At 34.2% G+C, this 19,718-nt stretch overlaps 1 protein-coding gene and 2 pseudogenes across 1 annotated transcript; all 3 read right to left on the minus strand.

Moving 5' to 3' along the window:
• Positions 1–4,504: 4,504 nt before the first annotated feature.
• Positions 4,505–9,202, minus strand: LOC112017352 (large ribosomal subunit protein uL30x-like). Its single transcript, XM_065760948.1, has 7 exons — positions 9,149–9,202; positions 8,921–8,940; positions 6,225–6,275; positions 6,090–6,147; positions 5,202–5,283; positions 4,877–5,148; positions 4,505–4,797 (listed from the first exon to the last, which is right to left on the minus strand). Exons 1-7 carry the CDS (start codon positions 9,200–9,202, stop codon positions 4,543–4,545), a joined length of 792 nt encoding a protein of 263 aa, XP_065617020.1. The 3' UTR covers positions 4,505–4,542.
• A 2,413-nt stretch (positions 9,203–11,615) lies between these two features.
• On the minus strand, positions 11,616–14,981 carry LOC112041153 (large ribosomal subunit protein uL30w-like; annotated as a pseudogene).
• A 2,191-nt stretch (positions 14,982–17,172) lies between these two features.
• Positions 17,173–19,512, minus strand: LOC112041152 (large ribosomal subunit protein uL30w-like; annotated as a pseudogene).
• Between the last annotated feature and the right edge of the window lie 206 nt (positions 19,513–19,718).

Raw genomic sequence — 19,718 nt, forward strand, 5'->3', positions numbered from 1 at the left:
TCGTGAATACTTCTTAGCCCTTTAATTCCCAACAAATAGTTTTCTCCTATACGCACCGTCCAATCATTTGACTATATTACTTAGCTTCAAAGCTTTATCTACCTTGCTTGCTTTTATTTAATTTGTTGATGTGGGCCGTATGGCTTGTATTGCCAAGCCCAAGTCAACATAAGTTGATAGAATTCCAATTGTAATAGGAATCTGATCTAGCCGACATAACAAATGTATCTATATATATATATATATATGATTAGGTGCTACAAAGTTGATTGATTAGGTGCCTGCTCAAACCCACCAACTCTAATTGAACTTAAACCCATCCAATTATTAGTTGGGTTGAATAGAAATCAACCAAATTAGATCCAGTAATTATTGAGTTTTAACTAAAAACCCAATGAGCTCCATTTAAACTAAAAACAATATTCACAAATTCAACCTGGCCCTTCCCATAAAAAAAAAAATTAAAAAATTAAAAAAATCCCTCACACGTTTTAGCGTTTCAGGGTCTACATTTTCCTTCATTTTCTTGGCCAACACTTCTCTCTCTCTCGCTTGCTCTCTCTCTCTCTTAGGGTTTTAGAGTGCTTTCAATGCCGATTTTCGAGTTGTAAACAAAATGAAGCCATATCCTTTGGCTTTTCTGGTGGTTTTGTACATGAAGAGAGCAAATCCTCTAGATTTCCCAGTGGTGGAGTCGAATCCAATTAGTTCGATCTCAATCTCGCCGAATTTGGAGAAGAACTGCCTCAATTTCTTGGAATCGGTATCAAACAGTACATTACTCACATAAATCAGATACAACAATGCTTCTTGGGCCTGGGTTTGGGCTTGACTGACCCCGAGCCAACAGAGGCTAACTGGCAAGAAGCGAAGCGGTTACCTATCTTCTTCTTAGGGTTTTGGAGTGCTTTCAATGCTGATTTTCAAGTTGTAAACAAAACGAAGCCATATCCATTGGCTTTTCTGATGGCCTTGTCGATTACGACGTTGCAATCCTTTTCTGGTGGCCTTCTTAACCTCCAAACCCACCTACTCTCCTCTTCCAGCTCTTCTTCGCATGTTATCAAAGCTGTCTCCGCGGTTCGATTTTTCTTTCTTTTATTTTGTTTCTGAAATTTGAATTCTCTAAGTTTTTGATTCTGTTCTTATTTTGGTGATTTGTTTGGTTGCCGAGAAAGTGCAGGAAATGGAAGCTAAATGCTTAATAAATTAGGCCCCTTTTTGTGTTTTTTTTTTTTAAATAAATAAATTTTGTTGTTTAGTTGTTTGCATGCCTAGAAAGTGTGGGAAAATAAAAGGAGAAGGATGATCCAATTTGAAGCAATTTTCTTTTCAAGCTTGTATCTTTTGTTTAATTTGAATTTTTTGGGAAAGTAGAGTGGAGACTAGAGTGAGTGGAAAAGAGAATCCAAGAAAGTGTTGGGGTTTTCACTTTAATGTCATTTTGGTAATTTTGATAATTGGGTAATTGAATGAGTTGGGATTTACCCACAATAATTAGGTTGGGTTAGATTTGGGTTAGAAGCAATTAGTTAAATGAGTTTTAATGGGTAAATGAGTTTTATATACCCAACCCAATTATTCCCACTCCAAATCCACCCATTTGACACTCCTATTTATAGTGAAATTTCTCCATCTTTGCCATGGAGTTAAAGATTTTGCCAAACCACATAAATTTTTGTATTCTTTGTGCATGCTTGTTATTTAATTTCTACTTATTTATTGTTATTGATTTGAGTCCAGAAGTGCTATTTGCACAACAAATTTCTCTTCAATTATTTCAGTATAATTTCTTCCCAAAGAATAATAATAACGAAATCATGCTTTGTATGTTTTGAACCTACTACATATGGTTACTCACGTTTTACTGAAGCATGAGTACGTTAGGTTTGGGAGCCTCGGTAAACAGGGCACTCTCTGTCCAATGCTTACAAAATGGATAAGCCAAGCATAGTATCGTGAGCTTGTAACGAAGTGTGGCAATTTAAGATGGTTGAAAATAAGGTAAAAATTGCTTGCTTGGGACCACGGACGGACCCAGGTGGGGCCCGAGCCCCTGGTCCCTTTTTTTCACTTATTATATTTTTCATTTTTTATTAGTTGGGCTTCTCTTCTCTCTTGTCAGTCTAACCAGCTTAGCTTAATTAGCAATTATTTAACACAAAATTTTAACAAAAATAATAAAAATATTCACAATGGTAATTTTATTTTAGCAAAAAAGTTATTTTACCACTAAAAAACCAAAAACTCATGTGTTATTGGAAAAATTAAAACTAAATTTTTTTGCAACTATAGGAAACTGGTATAAATACCATTTGATCATAGCAAGTTATTAAAAATAAAATATAATATTTTATTAAAATTATCTCTTTTCCTTAAATAAAAAAACTCAAATTTTCTCTCTTCTTTTATTATTTTAATGAGTTTTTTTACATTATTTTAAATGAAATGGTAAAAAAATAAAACATTTGATATTGGGTGTATTATAAAGTAAAGTAGTAAAATAGATAACATAGTTTTTTAAGGTATTAAAAGCAAAATTTTATATATAGCACCACTACTATGAATACTCTAACTTCAACAACAACAAAAAAAAAAAAAAAAAGTCTAGCCAACCTAGTATTAAAAAACTAAGTGCTATTTGCACAACAAATTTCTCTTCAATTATTTCAGTATAATTTCTTCCCAAAGAATAATAATAACGAAATCATGCTTTGTATGTTTTGAACCTACTACATATGGTTACTCACGTTTTACTGAAGCATGAGTACGTTAGGTTTGGGAGCCTCGGTAAACAGGGCACTCTCTGTCCAATGCTTACAAAATGGATAAGCCAAGCATAGTATCGTGAGCTTGTAACGAAGTGTGGCAATTTAAGATGGTTGAAAATAAGGTAAAAATTGCTTGCTTGGGACCACGGACGGACCCAGGTGGGGCCCGAGCCCCTGGTCCCTTTTTTTCACTTATTATATTTTTCATTTTTTATTAGTTGGGCTTCTCTTCTCTCTTGTCAGTCTAACCAGCTTAGCTTAATTAGCAATTATTTAACACAAAATTTTAACAAAAATAATAAAAATATTCACAATGGTAATTTTATTTTAGCAAAAAAGTTATTTTACCACTAAAAAACCAAAAACTCATGTGTTATTGGAAAAATTAAAACTAAATTTTTTTGCAACTATAGGAAACTGGTATAAATACCATTTGATCATAGCAAGTTATTAAAAATAAAATATAATATTTTATTAAAATTATCTCTTTTCCTTAAATAAAAAAACTCAAATTTTCTCTCTTCTTTTATTATTTTAATGAGTTTTTTTACATTATTTTAAATGAAATGGTAAAAAAATAAAACATTTGATATTGGGTGTATTATAAAGTAAAGTAGTAAAATAGATAACATAGTTTTTTAAGGTATTAAAAGCAAAATTTTATATATAGCACCACTACTATGAATACTCTAACTTCAACAACAACAAAAAAAAAAAAAAAAGTCTAGCCAACCTAGTATTAAAAAACAACATTATGATTGCATCTTAATGTATTAAGAAGCAATAATTTTGTGTATTTATAATTTGTTAATATACTATATGAATACTTATTTGAATTTTTTTCTTTTTTTTTTTTAATAATCCGATCTCCCCTAACGTAAAATTCTGAGTCTGTCCCTGGTTGGGACCGAATGGTCTTATGTTAACTTTACCATACACTATGTACTTGGGCTAATGGAACGAATAAGTATTCTAAAAAATGTAGAGAGGGGATAATAACATGGTACATGCATGCAAAGTATATATCAGGGAAATCAAATTATCGACAAAATCTTCTCGTCTGTAAACTTTTGAGAGCCATTTACTTCATTGTAAAATAGAAGGAAATTGCCATGAAAGTGACCTGAGGTTAGGAAGAATATCCCTTTTCTTGTAAATTTGGCTAGAAACACACTTGCATAGTGACAACTCGTATTTCGTGGGATACGCGGACGGCGGACGCATGGCTCAGACCTAAGAACCATTTTAGGGTCAAAGAAGCAGTCCTTAGAATTTCCTGGAGTCAATAAATTGCTAAAAAATACATGCACGAGAATCACAAGACAAATTTCTAAGGTCAAAGTTAAAAAATAGCATATCATTTTTTTTTTTACTGAATTAATGTACATCCACATTTCTAGATTCTAGATTACGAGAGTGTGTTTTTGCCAGATGAATTTGGAAAAAGAAATGTCATAGAGAAAGAATGAAAAAGCAGCAAAAATTGTGTCCTCGCATATTTCTGAATGAAGATGAATTCTTGCAATAAACGTAACTGGCAGATCAACAAATAGAACCACATACTACAAGTAATAATAAAAATCCAAGGAAAATATTAGCACCACTGAGTACTCATAAATGGTAAAAACTATCTGAAAAGGTAACAAAATTTTCTGAAATTCATATCCAAAAAAAAAAGGGTAGACACCATTAATAATTGGTGTTCAGATTACTTCCAGAGCCAGGAACAATGAAAACCTCAATCCACCAACTAACAAAATAGTGCAGAAGTCTAATTCATTCTCCTGATTAGCTCGCTGATGAAATCCTCGCGATTTCCGGCATCTCCTCCCTCAACGTATTGGTTCCTCTTTTTCTTTAGACCACCCAAGGGTGCCTTCAGCTTAACCCTTTGGATTGAGGAAGAGGGAGAGAAAGTAAAATAGAGTACAATAGAATAAAATTGATCCGAAATTAACTTATTTTTAGTTAACTCTACTATACTCTTCTCTCCTACACCTCCCTTTCCCCTCAATCCAAATGAGCCCTAAATTGCCACAGGGAGTTGTTTACCTGCTTGAAGTGAGGTCTTAACTATCATTATCTCATGGATGAGATCTTCCGTGCAAATAATGCCATACTTCCCCAGAGCCTGTGATAACATTATCGCATATAAGCGACAAGTTAAAACAAACACTTCCCTCACAAAACAGCACTATCTTGGAATTACAAACTTGTTCAACAATGGCGTTATCAGTCAAAGCAGTTCTCTGCTGGTTCAACTTTCCATATCCTCTTTTATAGTTCAGTTCCCTCACACTCTTCAAGTTGGGATATATATATATATATATATATAAACATGCACAACCATTTAATGTGATGCCATGCAAATTTTGAACTACAGATGTTTATGAAAGCCAAATGACCAGAGGGAGAGAGAGAAAAATACACACCCGTAAGTCACATAAGGCTCAGCCCTTTGGAGCATATTCACTGTAGCCTTGTTCACTTTCAAGAAGACACCATTGAAGATCTGTTTCAAAGAAAAATAAAAAAGAAATTTGAAAGAAATTAGCAGAGGCCTTTTTTAAGAAATGCGTTTAATCAACGAGGCATTTTGTTTAACACAGACAAAAATACATCAAGCCAATACAACTTGAAGACATAAAATCATGATTAAATCAGCACTCATGCAGCCTAGGAAATAGCAATTATGTTAGCCATGATTGATAACACCGGGTAAAATAATTTTGCTAATTTCCTCAATCATTCAATTTCATTATTTCAGTCCCAATATTTTAAAATAGTGAAAAATCATATACTTCTAGTCCTAGATGAGTTTGATTGGCCAATCACTGTATACTGAAGGTGTTTTATCATTAAGACCATACACGTTCCATTCGAAAGTCCACAGTCACCATATCCCAGCTTTCAGAATAAAAGAATCAGGCATAGTTTCAGATTAGCTTATACTAACCCTCACAACATAGGGCTTAAAGTTTCAAACTATTCAACAGTAACCCTATTAGAAATAGTGTATATGTAATGCTTATATAAAGATCTAGAAGTTAAAAATAAAACGTGCTTACACCTTGACACTAGAGGATTGAGCTTTGCCTCAAAGATTTCTAGACTATGACTCAAGGATCTTAAACCTAAATAGCTTAAAAACAAGAGTACTAGTTCTACAAATACACAGTATAATAAGCATATAGTCTGAACCTGCCTTACCCTTCAGAAGGATGTATTTACCGTCATGATCAAGACAAAAACATAAATAAAATCGCAATAACCAGATACAATTATATGGTACCGTAAGGGATGAGTTTCATGTAATACCTGTCTCAAACACAAGAGCTGCAAGATCTTTCTTGTCTTTGGGTGCATGGCATTGATACTCTTAAGTTCCAAATTCCAAAATGTAAGAACCTGGTGATCTACCATGTAACGGAGTAATCAAACATGGAAACTTACCCACGAATGCGAATGATAAACAAAAGTTTGTAATCACTGTCTTGACTGCCTCTTCACCCTTCTCTGCAGAAACAAGATTAATCAAGAAATAAACTACATAAGTTCTAAGCAAAAATCAATGATTATTTCGGCACATTAGATTTTGAACATCAATCATATGTCTACTACATAATATATGATCATTATCACTTCCAAGCATTTATTAAATAAGATATCCTGTGTCATTGCTTCCAAAATCAGACTACAAACGATTTCAGACAAATAAATATTCAAACCATAAATCCTTTTCGCTGCACTAAGCGAAATTCTTCTCAATGAGTACTATAGGAATAGGTTTAATAGGAATTAGAGGATCCTACTTGGTAAGTGGTTTATTTGGGAAGTGTACATCATAGAGATAATTGACAAAGTCGAACTGATAATTATTACAAATTTTTGATACCACAAAACACAATAAAAATGTGAAGTTATATGACTTATATCATTATCTCCTTTGAATAATCAACAATTTAATGATAGATAGAATAAACAATAATAAGACTCATTCTTCATTCACCATGGGCAAGAAATTACAAGAAAAAGAATACTGAATAACCATATTAAAATTTTCATTAGAGAAATGACAGTAAAAATGACTAAACGAAAATTAAACAAACAAATTGAACCTAATACAAACTACGATAAGCATTCACAGAGAAATAATAGACCAAAAAATGAACTTATTTAAACCAGCTTCATACTAATAACTTGCCATGAACAAATAAATATCTGGAAAGAAATAATACTATCAATTCACAATTCCTGGATTTTACCAGCAACCAATTAGCAAGGTTCAAATTATAATTTTGCTAGGTTTAGGTCTAATCCTAGCACATTTAATTAACTTAATCAAAAATTATTTTTGTTGCCAATGATATAAAACCCTCACCAAATATAATGCTTACAAAAGATCAAAGTTATTCAAAATTCCGGTTTCACTTAGCCCTCCTCACAAGCAAACGGGGAAGCTCTCATCAAAACATCAACTCTATAATAGGTTTATAGGAATGTATTATTCCCAACAAAGAATTCTGCCAAATAATATAAAGAACATAAACAAGTACAACACTATAGTTTAATCCAATGTTATGAATACCATTTTGGCGCCCATTCTATTGGAACGAAATATTTCGGTATCGGCCTATTTTAGGTACCATTTCAGGATTTACCATTTTATAAAAATATATATAGTAATTAATAAAAAAAATTATTATTCATTTCTATTATTAAGCCAAATGTTATAAATTAATGAATTTAATATAATTTTTTAAAAGAAAATCATAATAATAAAGTGAATTTTTTTAGAAGATATAAAGTGATTAGGTTAATTATTAAAAAAATCAAGTTTGGAGTTTTTTTGGTAAATAAACAAACATAGTGGGATACTTATAAACCATGAAGCTTCCTAGAAGCTTCCTTTCAACTTAAACTCCACTCACCATCTGCCAGGTGCATCATTGGTTCTCAACTCCTATTCCTCATTTCAAAATCTTATCACTTATATTTCATTCCTCACTTTATGTTTTAGAAAGTTTATAGATGCAGCAGTAGTGCAGATTGCAAAACTAAAGAACACCAATTTCAAAGTAGTGCAAATTGTAGAAGTGAAGAAGACCAATTTCAAACAGGTTACAGCAGCCAAAACTTGAGCTTTTGTTCTCTTCTTCTTCTTCTTATCTCTCTCTCTCTCTCTCTCTCTCTCTCTCTCTCTGAAATGATTTGGTAGCAGGTCTGATATGGAGTTCACGTTTATGGTAAAGGAAAAAAAAAAAAAAAAAAAGAGGCTAACTTCATTCCGATCAAAACCTCAATTTCGGCCGGAATTCACCGAAATATCCCGAAATGGCCGAAATTGACGGAATGACCCAAAATTTAATCCAAGGTGGAACAGGGGGTTTCTTGTTCCGGTTTGCATACTAGAATGGTGTTTTCCAGTCATTCCGGTCGGAACGGAATGGAGTTAATAACAATGTTTTAATCAATGTGATATTTAAACAAACTATACAAAATTTTCAATTTCCATGCTTCACCATTATTTTCCCACCTCCCAAACGAAGAAAAAAAAATGTGTGGTGTTTTTTTAATTTATAATAATGTGAATTTGAAAAAATGTGAGTGAGTTATATATCTGCGAGTAATAGAATATAAAATATTATAATGTTTTATGTTATAGGAGTATGAGTAAATTTTATACAAATTACATTTTCTACTTATCATTTTTCTTTTCAACCAAACAAGAAGATATTTCAACCTGGGAAAACTAAAATCTCTTTTATCCTTTACTTTTTATATCCCTCTCCATTTTCTATCTCTCTCCTTTTTATACTCCAACCAAACAAAGCCTTAGAGAGGCTTTACTTCGTTGTAAAATAGGAGGAAATTGCTATGAAAGTGACCTGATGTACTGAAGAAGATCCATTTCCTTGTAAAGAAATCGTCCCAATAACTTTTTGGAATCGATTAATTGCTTAAAAATACATGCACGAGACTTACAAGACAAATTTCTAAGGAAAAAGTTAGAAAATGACATATCTTTTTTTAACTAAATTAATACATTGGCATATTGAGAATATGAGAATGTTTTTGCCAAATGAATTAGGAGAGAGAAATGGCATTGAGAAAGCATGCAAATCAGCAAAAATTGTGTAATTGCATACTTTCTGAGTGAAGATAGATTCTGCAATAAACATAAAATCGCTAATCAACATGTAAAGTCCATATATTTATGTTGGCAACCATAAACAAATTGTTACCTTTAGAACTTAGTTTGTCAGTTTGTTTAGTTGTTTAGTCTAAAAATATTCAATTATACAAGACAAATGAAGTTCCACACAGTTGAAGACTCAACAAATCAAAAAAGCAATGTGCAGATAAGTTTCACTTACCTCAATCGATTGAGATTCATGCCAGATTTCAGATCTCACTTTTCTCTCAGCCATTTGATCTAGGGTTTTAATGGAACTAAGGATACATAAATAAAAACCCTAAACCACATTTTTACAAATTCAAGAGGGGAGTGTTTTGTACACAAATCTGGAGATTTTTCATACCCTTTTGGAGCTACAATTGGAAACCTTGTGCAAACAATAGATCTAGTCATAAAGCAAAGTTGTTGCATTCAGTCAACCACAGTTGCTGATCTAAATTTTTGAGAGGAGATCACAAAGTCACAAACTGGAGAGTTTGTGTTGCTAATTCAAACCCTTGAGTGGAGATCTCAAAGTCACAAACTGGAGAGTTTGTGTGCAACAGTTTCACAATAAAAGAGTCCATGAATTTGGAGGTACGTGTGGTCATGCCAATAAGCACTATATGAGGTAGCAGCAGATTTAGGGTTAAGTCTATTATATAAACTTTGATTCTATTAGTGAAATATTGTCTTGAGAATTGTTTAGGTTAAATCTTCCTCAGTTTTTTTTACTTTGAAACCATAGTTTCAAAAGTTTTCCTAGGTCATCATTAATTCTTGGTGTTCATGTGATTCATGCTTGTTTGATGTTTAATTGATTCAGATCTATTGCATAATTAATCTAATTAATTATTTGATTAAAAGTTTATTAAAATTTGAGACAACTAGGATCTAAAACCCTAACACAACAAATAGAACCACATATGACCAAGTAGAATGATCCTTTTTGAGATTTTGATATCATTCTTTGTGTGGATATCTTGGCTCAGTCTATAGCTCAAACTTCATATCACACACACGCATGCAAACACAATCACCTATAAAAAAAAACTTACAAGCTTCACAACAGCTAAGACAAGCCCAGCTATTCCTCTGTTCTGGTCAGCTTGTAATTGCTGTGTTGTCATTGAAGCAGAGTTTAGTCCTTGAGCTTAGCATTTTGTTTTTAAAATAAATAGAATAAAATTTGAAACTTATGGCATCATTACATGATAATTTCTCTTCACTATCAAATCAAGACACTGATTGATTTCTAATTTGATGTAAGCGGAATTTTGAGCCCAATTCTCTAATTCGAAAACAGAGATCTTACTAATTGAGCTAAGCTTCAGGTCAAACAATCAATGGCTCAAAAACGCTTTGTTATAAGTAAATCAAACTTCTTTGTTATTTGCTGAAATTCGGTTAACGAATAAGTTGATTGTATAGAAGGAGATGATGGCAGTACCTAAGAACTCAAGTTCCTGAAAGTCCAGCCATTTATTTATTTATTTTTTTTTTTTCCAAAACTGCACTGCACTAGGAATGTAAGGCATATTTCTATGACTTTTCCATCATTAATATCTTATCCTCGTGAATACTTCTTAGCCCCTTCAATTCCCAACAAATATTTTTCTTCAATATGCACCATCCAATCATTAGTCTAACTTACTTTGCTTCAAAGGTTTATCGATTCGATCCCTTGCTCACTTTTATTTTAATTTCTATTCAATTATTTCAGTGTAATTTTTTACCAAAGAATAATAAGAATGAAATCATGCTTTGTAGGCTTTGAACCTACATCTGGTGACTCATTTTTTACTGAAACACGAGTACTTTATGTTTATGTTTAGGAACAGCGGTAAATAGAGCACTCTCTGTCCAATGTCGAAGTACAAAATGGATAAGCCGAGCTTAGTAACGTGAGCTTGTAATCAAGTGGGACAATTTAAAGCTGTTGAACATAAGGTAAAAATGGCTAAGTTGGGATTGCGTGGTCTGTTGGTCTGATGTTAACCTTAGCAAACCCCTCCTCTTGGGATAACAGAATGAATAATTATTCGAAAAAAAAAAACAGAGAAGGGACAATAACGTGGTTCATGCATGCAAAAGTACATCAGGGAAATCAAATTACCGAGAAATCTTGTTGTCCGTAAACTTTTGAGAGCCATACTTTATTGTAAAATAGGAGGAAATTGCTAAGAAAGTGACCTGATGTCTGGAAGAAAATTCCTTTTCTTGTAAATTTGGAAAGAAACACGTTTGCATAGTGACAACTCGTATTTTGTGGAACACGCAGAGGCATGGCTCATACCTCAGACCCATCTCACCTAATTTTAGGTCAAAGAAGTCAGCCTAAGGATTTTCTGAAGCCAATAAATTAAATTGCTTAAAAATACATGTACGAGACTCACATGACAAACAATTCAATGGTAAAAAGTTTTAAAAATGGCATATCTTTTTCTTTACTGATTGAATGTAAATTGGCATAATGAATACGAGAATGTTTTTGCAAGATGAATTTAGAAGAAAAAAAATGTCATCGACAAAGCATGCTAAGCAGCAAAAATTGTGTCCTTGAATATTTCTGAAAGAAGATAGATCCTGCAATGAACAAAAGATCTGGCAGATCAACAAAGAGAACCACATACTACAAGTAATAATAAAATCCAAGGAACATATTAGCACCACTGAGTACTCATAAATGGTAAAAACTATCTGAGAAGGCAACAAAATTTTCTGAAACTCAAATCCAAAAACAAGGGTAGACACCATTAACATATTGGTGTTCAGATTACTTCCAGAACCAGGAACAATGAAAACCTCAATCCTCCAGGCAACAAAATAGTTCGTAAGTCTAATTCATTCTTGCGATTTCCCGCATCTCCTCCCTCAACGTAGTGGTTTCTCTTCTTCTTTATGTAGGGAATTAACTAGAAATTCCCAACTTGTGAAAAACAAAAAATAAAGAAAATACCAGCCAAAGAAAAATAATCATACGCACAAGACAGTATTTACGTGGTTCGGCAATTTGTTTACGTCTATGGAGTTGCAGGAATTTTACTATTATCAAAGAAAAATACAAGTGCGGTAGTACATTTTTCCTCCCTCTCAAAAACTACATCAAGAAAAAACCCTAATCACCAAAACAACGGTTCTATATCTTGTTAGCCCAAGCCTCCACTCCATGGACTAAGCCTTAAAAAATCTCTCATTAAAACCCATGCAACATCATTTCAGATCGGGTTATCATCCAGACTAAACAAAACTAAGCTCCACAGAGTCCAACACTTTAAACCACTTAACCACCCAAGGATGCCTTCAACTAAAATGGCCACAGGAAGTTGTTTGCCAGCTTGAAGTGAGGTCCAACGGTCATTATCTCATGGATGAGATCTTCCGTACAGATAATGCCATACTTCCCCAGAGCCTGTGACAACATTATAGCATATAATCAACAAGTTAAAACAGACACTTCCCTCACGAAACATTTTGCCCAGCACCATCTTGGAATTACAATTTTGTTCAACAATGGCGTTATTAGTCAAAGCAGTTCTCTGCTGGTTCAACTTTCCATATCCTCTCTTATAGATCAGTTCCCTCATACTCTTCAAGTTGGGATATCTATAAACATGCACAACCAGTTAATGAGAGACCATGCAAATTTTGAACTACATATGTTTATGAAAGCCAAATGACCAGAGAGAGAGAAAAATACACACCCGTAAGTCACATAAGGCTCAACCCTTTGGTGCATATTCACTGTAGCCTTGTTCACTTTCAAGAAGACACCATTGAAGATCTGTTTTGAAGAAAAATAAAAAAGAAATATGAAAGAAATTAGCAGAGTCTTGTTTAAGTACTACGTTTAATCAACCAGGCATTTTGTTAAACATAGACAAAAACACATCAAGCCAATACAACTTGGAGACATAAAAATCATGATTAAATCAGCACTCAAGCTGCCTAGGAAATAGTAATCATGTTGGCCATGATTGATAACACCGGTAAAATAATTTTACTAATTTCCTCAATCATTCAATTGTTGGGTTACACGTGTGAGTGAAGTCCCACATTGAATAAAGATAAGAAGAATGAGTGGTTAATATAACATAATTGAGCACATACCCATTGGGCTTAGGCCTTTTGGGTTTAAGTGTGTCTCTATATGTTATATTAATTTCTCAAGAAAACTCCCCAATGTATTTATCTCCCCATCAAGTGGTATCAAAGCCCTTGGTGGTGTGCGGCAAAGGTGGTGAAGTGTTCATGGTCCCTACCCAGCAGGGACAGAGAAAGCCTTAAATGGCCCACACACAAAGATCCTGGAATATTGCTAATGGTGCTAAATAATGGTGTGATGCGAGATTCCCATGGACATGGACGTGCGGAGTTCCCATGGATGTGCGTGCAGGGTTGACACGTGGTTCCCATGGATGGCGTACGAGAGACTCATGGATGACGCATTGATGAAGTGAAAAGCCCATTAGTCAAGGGGGAGTGAGTAGGACTTGTTCAAAGCTCACAGAGAGGCAGAGATTCACGTGGTGCTAAATAATGGTATGGTGCGAGGTTCCCATGGACATGAGCGTGCGGGGTTCCCATGGATGTGCGTGCGGGGTTGACACGTGGTTCCCATGGATGGCGTACGAAAGACCCATGGATGACGCGCTGATGAAGTGAAAAGCCCATTAGGCAAGGGGGAGCAAGTAGGACTTATTCATGGCCCACAGAGAAGTCTTAAAGCCCACAGAGTGGCAGAGACTCACACGTGAGGGGGAGATTGTTGGGTTACACGTGTGAGTGAAGTCCCACATTGAATAAAGATAAGAAGAATGAGTGGTTAATATAACATAATTGAGCACATATCCATTGGGCTTAGGCCTTTTGGGTTTAAGTGTGTCTCTATATGTTATATTAATTTCTCAAGGAAGCTCCCCAATGTATTTATCTCCCCATCATCAATTTCATTATTTCAGTCCCAATATATTAAAATAGTGAAAGATCATATTTATAGTCCTAGATGAGTTTGATTGGCCAATCACTGTATACCGAAGGTGTGCTGTCACTAAGACCATACACGTTCGATTCGTAAGTCCACAGTCACCATGTCTCAGCTTTCAGAATAAAAGGAATCAGGCATAGTTTCAGATTAGTTTATACTAACCCTCACAACATAGGGCTTAAAGTTTCAAACTATTCAACACTAACCCTATTTGAAATAGTGTATACGTAATGCTTATATAAAGATCTAAAAGTTAAAAATAAAACTTGCTTACACCTGGACACTAGAGGATTGAGCTTTGCCTCAAAGATTTCTAGGCTATGACACAAGGATCTTAAACCTAAATAGCTTGAAAACAAGAGTACTACTACTACAAATACACAGTACAATAAGCATATAGTCTGAACCTGCCTTGACCTCCAAAAGGATGTATTTACCGTCATGACCAAGACAAAAACATAAATAAAAACCACAATAACCAGATACCATTATATAATACCATAAGGGCTGAGTTTCATGTAATACCTGTCTCAAACGCAAGAGCTTCAAGATCTTTCTTGTCTTTGGGTGCATGTCATTGATACTGTATGTTCCAAATTCCAAAATATAAGAACCTGGTGATCTACCATAAAGATTCATGTAACGGAGTAATCAAACATGGAAACTTACCCACGAATGCGAATGATAAACCAAAGTTTGGCCTCCGTTAACATAAAAGCCTCCTTTCAACTTTGCCTCACACTTCAGCCTAAACAGTTCCTTCTCCTGAATAGTCCAAATAGATACTCAATAATTAAGGAATCATCAAAACATAATACTCCAGTATTCACTAAATATAATTACAGATGACTAATACATTCCTGCTGTTCATACTCCTTTGAGTACTGCTTGGCCCTATTGAAATCCAACTTCCGGTTTTCTGCATTAATCTTCTTTTTTGTAGCCTCAAGATCTTGCTTTTTCGCCAATGCCCATTCTTCCTCCCTCTTCCTCTTCTTCAACGCCGACTCTAGCTGGAATCTGTCTTGACTGCCTCTTCACCCATCTCTGCATAAATAAGATTAATCAAGAAATAAACAACATAAGTTCTAACCAAAAATCAATGATTATATCGGCACATTAGATTTTGAACATCAATCATAAGTCTAGTACATAATATATGATATTGTTTAGGTTAAATCTTCCTCAGTTTTTTTTACTTTGAAACCATAGTTTCAAAAGTTTTCCTAGGTCATCATTAATTCTTGGTGTTCATGTGATTCATGCTTGTTTGATGTTTAATTGATTCAGATCTATTGCATAATTAATCTAATTAATTATTTGATTAAAAGTTTATTAAAATTTGAGACAACTAGGATCTAAAACCCTAACACAACAAATAGAACCACATATGACCAAGTAGAATGATCCTTTTTGAGATTTTGATATCATTCTTTGTGTGGATATCTTGGCTCAGTCTATAGCACAAACTTCATATCACACACACGCATGCAAACACAATCACCTATAAAAAAAAACTTACAAGCTTCACAACAGCTAAGACAAGCCCAGCTATTCCTCTGTTCTGGTCAGCTTGTAATTGCTGTGTTGTCATTGAAGCAGAGTTTAGTCCTTGAGCTTAGCATTTTGTTTTTAAAATAAATAGAATAAAATTTGAAACTTATGGCATCATTACATGATAATTTCTCTTCACTATCAAATCAAGACACTGATTGATTTCTAATTTGATGTAAGCGGAATTTTGAGCCCAATTCTCTAATTCGAAAACAGAGATCTTACTAATTGAGCTAAGCTTCAGGTCAAACAATCAATGGCTCAAAAACGCTTTGTTATAAGTAAATCAAACTTCTTTGTTATTTGCTGAAATTCGGTTAACGAATAAGTTGATTGTATAGAAGGAGATGATGGCAGTACCTAAGAACTCAAGTTCCTGAAAGTCCAGCCATTTATTTATTTATTTTTTTTTTTTCCAAAACTGCACTGCACTAGGAATGTAAGGCATATTTCTATGACTTTTCCATCATTAATATCTTATCCTCGTGAATACTTCTTAGCCCCTTCAATTCCCAACAAATATTTTTCTTCAATATGCACCATCCAATCATTAGTCTAACTTACTTTGCTTCAAAGGTTTATCGATTCGATCCCTTGCTCACTTTTATTTTAATTTCTATTCAATTATTTCAGTGTAATTTTTTACCAAAGAATAATAAGAATGAAATCATGCTTTGTAGGCTTTGAACCTACATCTGGTGACTCATTTTTTACTGAAACACGAGTACTTTATGTTTATGTTTAGGAACAGCGGTAAATAGAGCACTCTCTGTCCAATGTCTAAGTACAAAATGGATAAGCCGAGCTTAGTGACGTGAGCTTGTAATCAAGTGGGACAATTTAAAGCTGTTGAACATAAGGTAAAAATGGCTAAGTTGGGATTGCGTGGTCTGTTGGTCTGATGTTAACCTTAGCAAACCCCTCCTCTTGGGATAACAGAATGAATAATTATTCGAAAAAAATAAAAACAGAGAAGGGACAATAACGTGGTTCATGCATGCAAAAGTACATCAGGGAAATCAAATTACCGAGAAATCTTGTTGTCCGTAAACTTTTGAGAGCCATACTTTATTGTAAAATAGGAGGAAATTGCTAAGAAAGTGACCTGATGTCTGGAAGAAAATTCCTTTTCTTGTAAATTTGGAAAGAAACACGTTTGCATAGTGACAACTCGTATTTTGTGGAACACGCAGAGGCATGGCTCATACCTCAGACCCATCTCACCTAATTTTAGGTCAAAGAAGTCAGCCTAAGGATTTTCTGAAGCCAATAAATTAAATTGCTTAAAAATACATGCACGAGACTCACATGACAAACAATTCTATGGTAAAAGTTTTAAAAATGGCATATCTTTTTCTTTACTGATTGAATGTAAATTGGCATAATGAATACGAGAATGTTTTTGCAAGATGAATTTAGAAGAAAAAAAATGTCATCGACAAAGCATGCTAAGCAGCAAAAATTGTGTCCTTGAATATTTCTGAATGAAGATAGATCCTGCAATGAACAAAAGATCTGGCAGATCAACAAAGAGAACCACATACTACAAGTAATAATAAAATCCAAGGAACATATTAGCACCACTGAGTACTCATAAATGGTAAAAACTATCTGAGAAGGCAACAAAATTTTCTGAAACTCAAATCCAAAAACAAGGGTAGACACCATTAACATATTGGTGTTCAGATTACTTCCAGAACCAGGAACAATGAAAACCTCAGTCCTCCGGGCAACAAAATAGTTCGTAAGTCTAATTCATTCTTGCGATTTCCCGCATCTCCTCCCTCAACGTAGTGGTTTCTCTTCTTCTTTATGTAGGGAATTAACTAGAAATTTCGAACTTGTGAGAAACAAAAAATAAAGAAAATACCCGCCAAAGAAAAATAATCACATACACAAGACAGTATTTACGTGGTTCGGCAATTTGTCTACGTCCATGGAGTTGCAGGAATTTCACTATTATCAAAGAAAAATACAAGTGCGGCAGTACAGTTTTCCTCCCTCTCAAAAACTACATCAAGAAAAAACCCTAATCACCAAAACAACAGTTCTATATCTTATCGGCCCAAGCCTCCACTCCATGGACTAAACCTCAAAAAATCTCTCATTAAAACCCATGCAACATCATTTCAAATCGGGTTATCATTCATATTAAACAAAACTAGGCTCCACAGAGCCAACACTTTAAACCACTTAACCACCCAAGGATGCCTTCAGCTAAAATGGCCACAGGAAGTTGTTTGCCAACTTGAAGTGAGGTCCAACTGTCATTATCTCATGGATGAGATCTTCCGTACAGATAATGCCATACTTCCCCAGAGCCTGTGACAACATTATAGCATATAAGCAACAAGTTAAAACAAACACTTCCCTCACGAAACATTTTGCCCAGCACCATCTTGGAATTACAATTTTGTTCAACAATGGCGTTATCAGTCAAAGCAGTTCTCTGCTGGTTCAACTTTCCATATCCTCTCTCATAGATCAGTTCCCTCATACTCTTCAAGTTGGGATATCTATAAACATGCACAACCAGTTAATGAGAGACCATGCAAATTTTGAACTACATATGTTTATGAAAGCCAAATGACCAGAGAGAGAGAAAAATACACACCCGTAAGTCACATAAGGCTCAACCCTTTGGTGCATATTCACTGTAGCCTTGTTCACTTTCAAGAAGACACCATTGAAGATCTGTTTTGAAGAAAAATAAAAAAGAAATATGAAAGAAATTAGCAGAGTCTTGTTTAAGTACTACGTTTAATCAACCAGGCATTTTGTTAAACATAGACAAAAACACATCAAGCCAATACAACTTGGAGACATAAAAATCATGATTAAATCAGCACTCAAGCAGCCTAGGAAATAGTAATCATGTTGGCCATGATTGATAACACCGGTAAAATAATTTTACTAATTTCCTCAATCATTCAATTTCATAATTTCAGTCCCAATATATTAAAATAGTGAAAGATCATATTTCTAGTCCTAGATGAGTTTGATTGGCCAATCACTGTATACCGAAGGTGTGTTGTCACTAAGACCATACACGTTCCATTCGTAAGTCCACAGTCACCATGTCTCAGCTTTCAGAATAAAAGGAATCAGGCATAGTTTCAGATTAGTTTATACTAACCCTCACAACATAGGGCTTAAAGTTTTAAACTATTCAACACTAACCCTATTTGAAATAGTGTATACGTAATGCTTATATAAAGATCTAAAAGTTAAAAATAAAACTTGCTTACACCTGGACACTAGAGGATTGAGCTTTGCCTCAAAGATTTCTAGGCTATGACTCAAGGATCTTAAACCTAAATAGCTTGAAAACAAGAGTACTACTACTACTACAAATACACAGTACAATAAGCATATAGTCTGAACCTGCCTTGACCTCCAAAAGGATTTATTTACCGTCATGACCAAGACAAAAACATAAATAAAAACCACAATAACCAGATACCATTATATAATACCATAAGGGATGAGTTTCATGTAATACCTGTCTCAAACGCAAGAGCTGCAAGATCTTTCTTGTCTTTGGGTGCATGGCATTGATACTGTATGTTCCAAATTCCAAAATATAAGAACCTGGTGATCTACCATAAAGATTCATGTAACGGAGTAATCAAACATGGAAACTTACCCACGAATGCGAATGATAAACCAAAGTTTGGCCTCCGTTAACATAAAAGCCTCCTTTCAACTTTGCCTCACACTTCAGCCTAAACAGTTCCTTCTCCTGAATAGTCCAAATAGATACTCAATAGTTAAGGAATCATCAAAACATAATACTCCAGTATTCACTAAATATAAGTACAGATGACTAATACATACCTGCTGTTCATACTCCTTTGAGTACTGCTTGGCCCTATTGAAATCCAACTTCCGGTTTTCTGCATTAATCTTCTTTTTTGTAGCCTCAAGATCTTGCTTTTTCGCCAATGCCCATTCTTCCTCCCTCTTCCTCTTCTTCAACGCCGACTCTAGCTGGAATCTGTCTTGACTGCCTCTTCACCCATCTCTGCATAAATAAGATTAATCAAGAAATAAACAACATAAGTTCTAACCAAAAATCAATGATTATATCGGCACATTAGATTTTGAACATCAATCATAAGTCTAGTACATAATATATGATCATTATCACTTCCAAGCATTTATTAAATAAGATATCCTATGTCATTGCTTCCAAAATCAGACTGCAAACGATTTCAGACAAATAAAA

Source organism: Quercus suber, unplaced genomic scaffold, assembly GCF_002906115.3.
Source record: "Quercus suber isolate HL8 unplaced genomic scaffold, Cork oak 2.0 scaffold_388, whole genome shotgun sequence".
NCBI lineage: Eukaryota > Viridiplantae > Streptophyta > Magnoliopsida > Fagales > Fagaceae > Quercus > Quercus suber.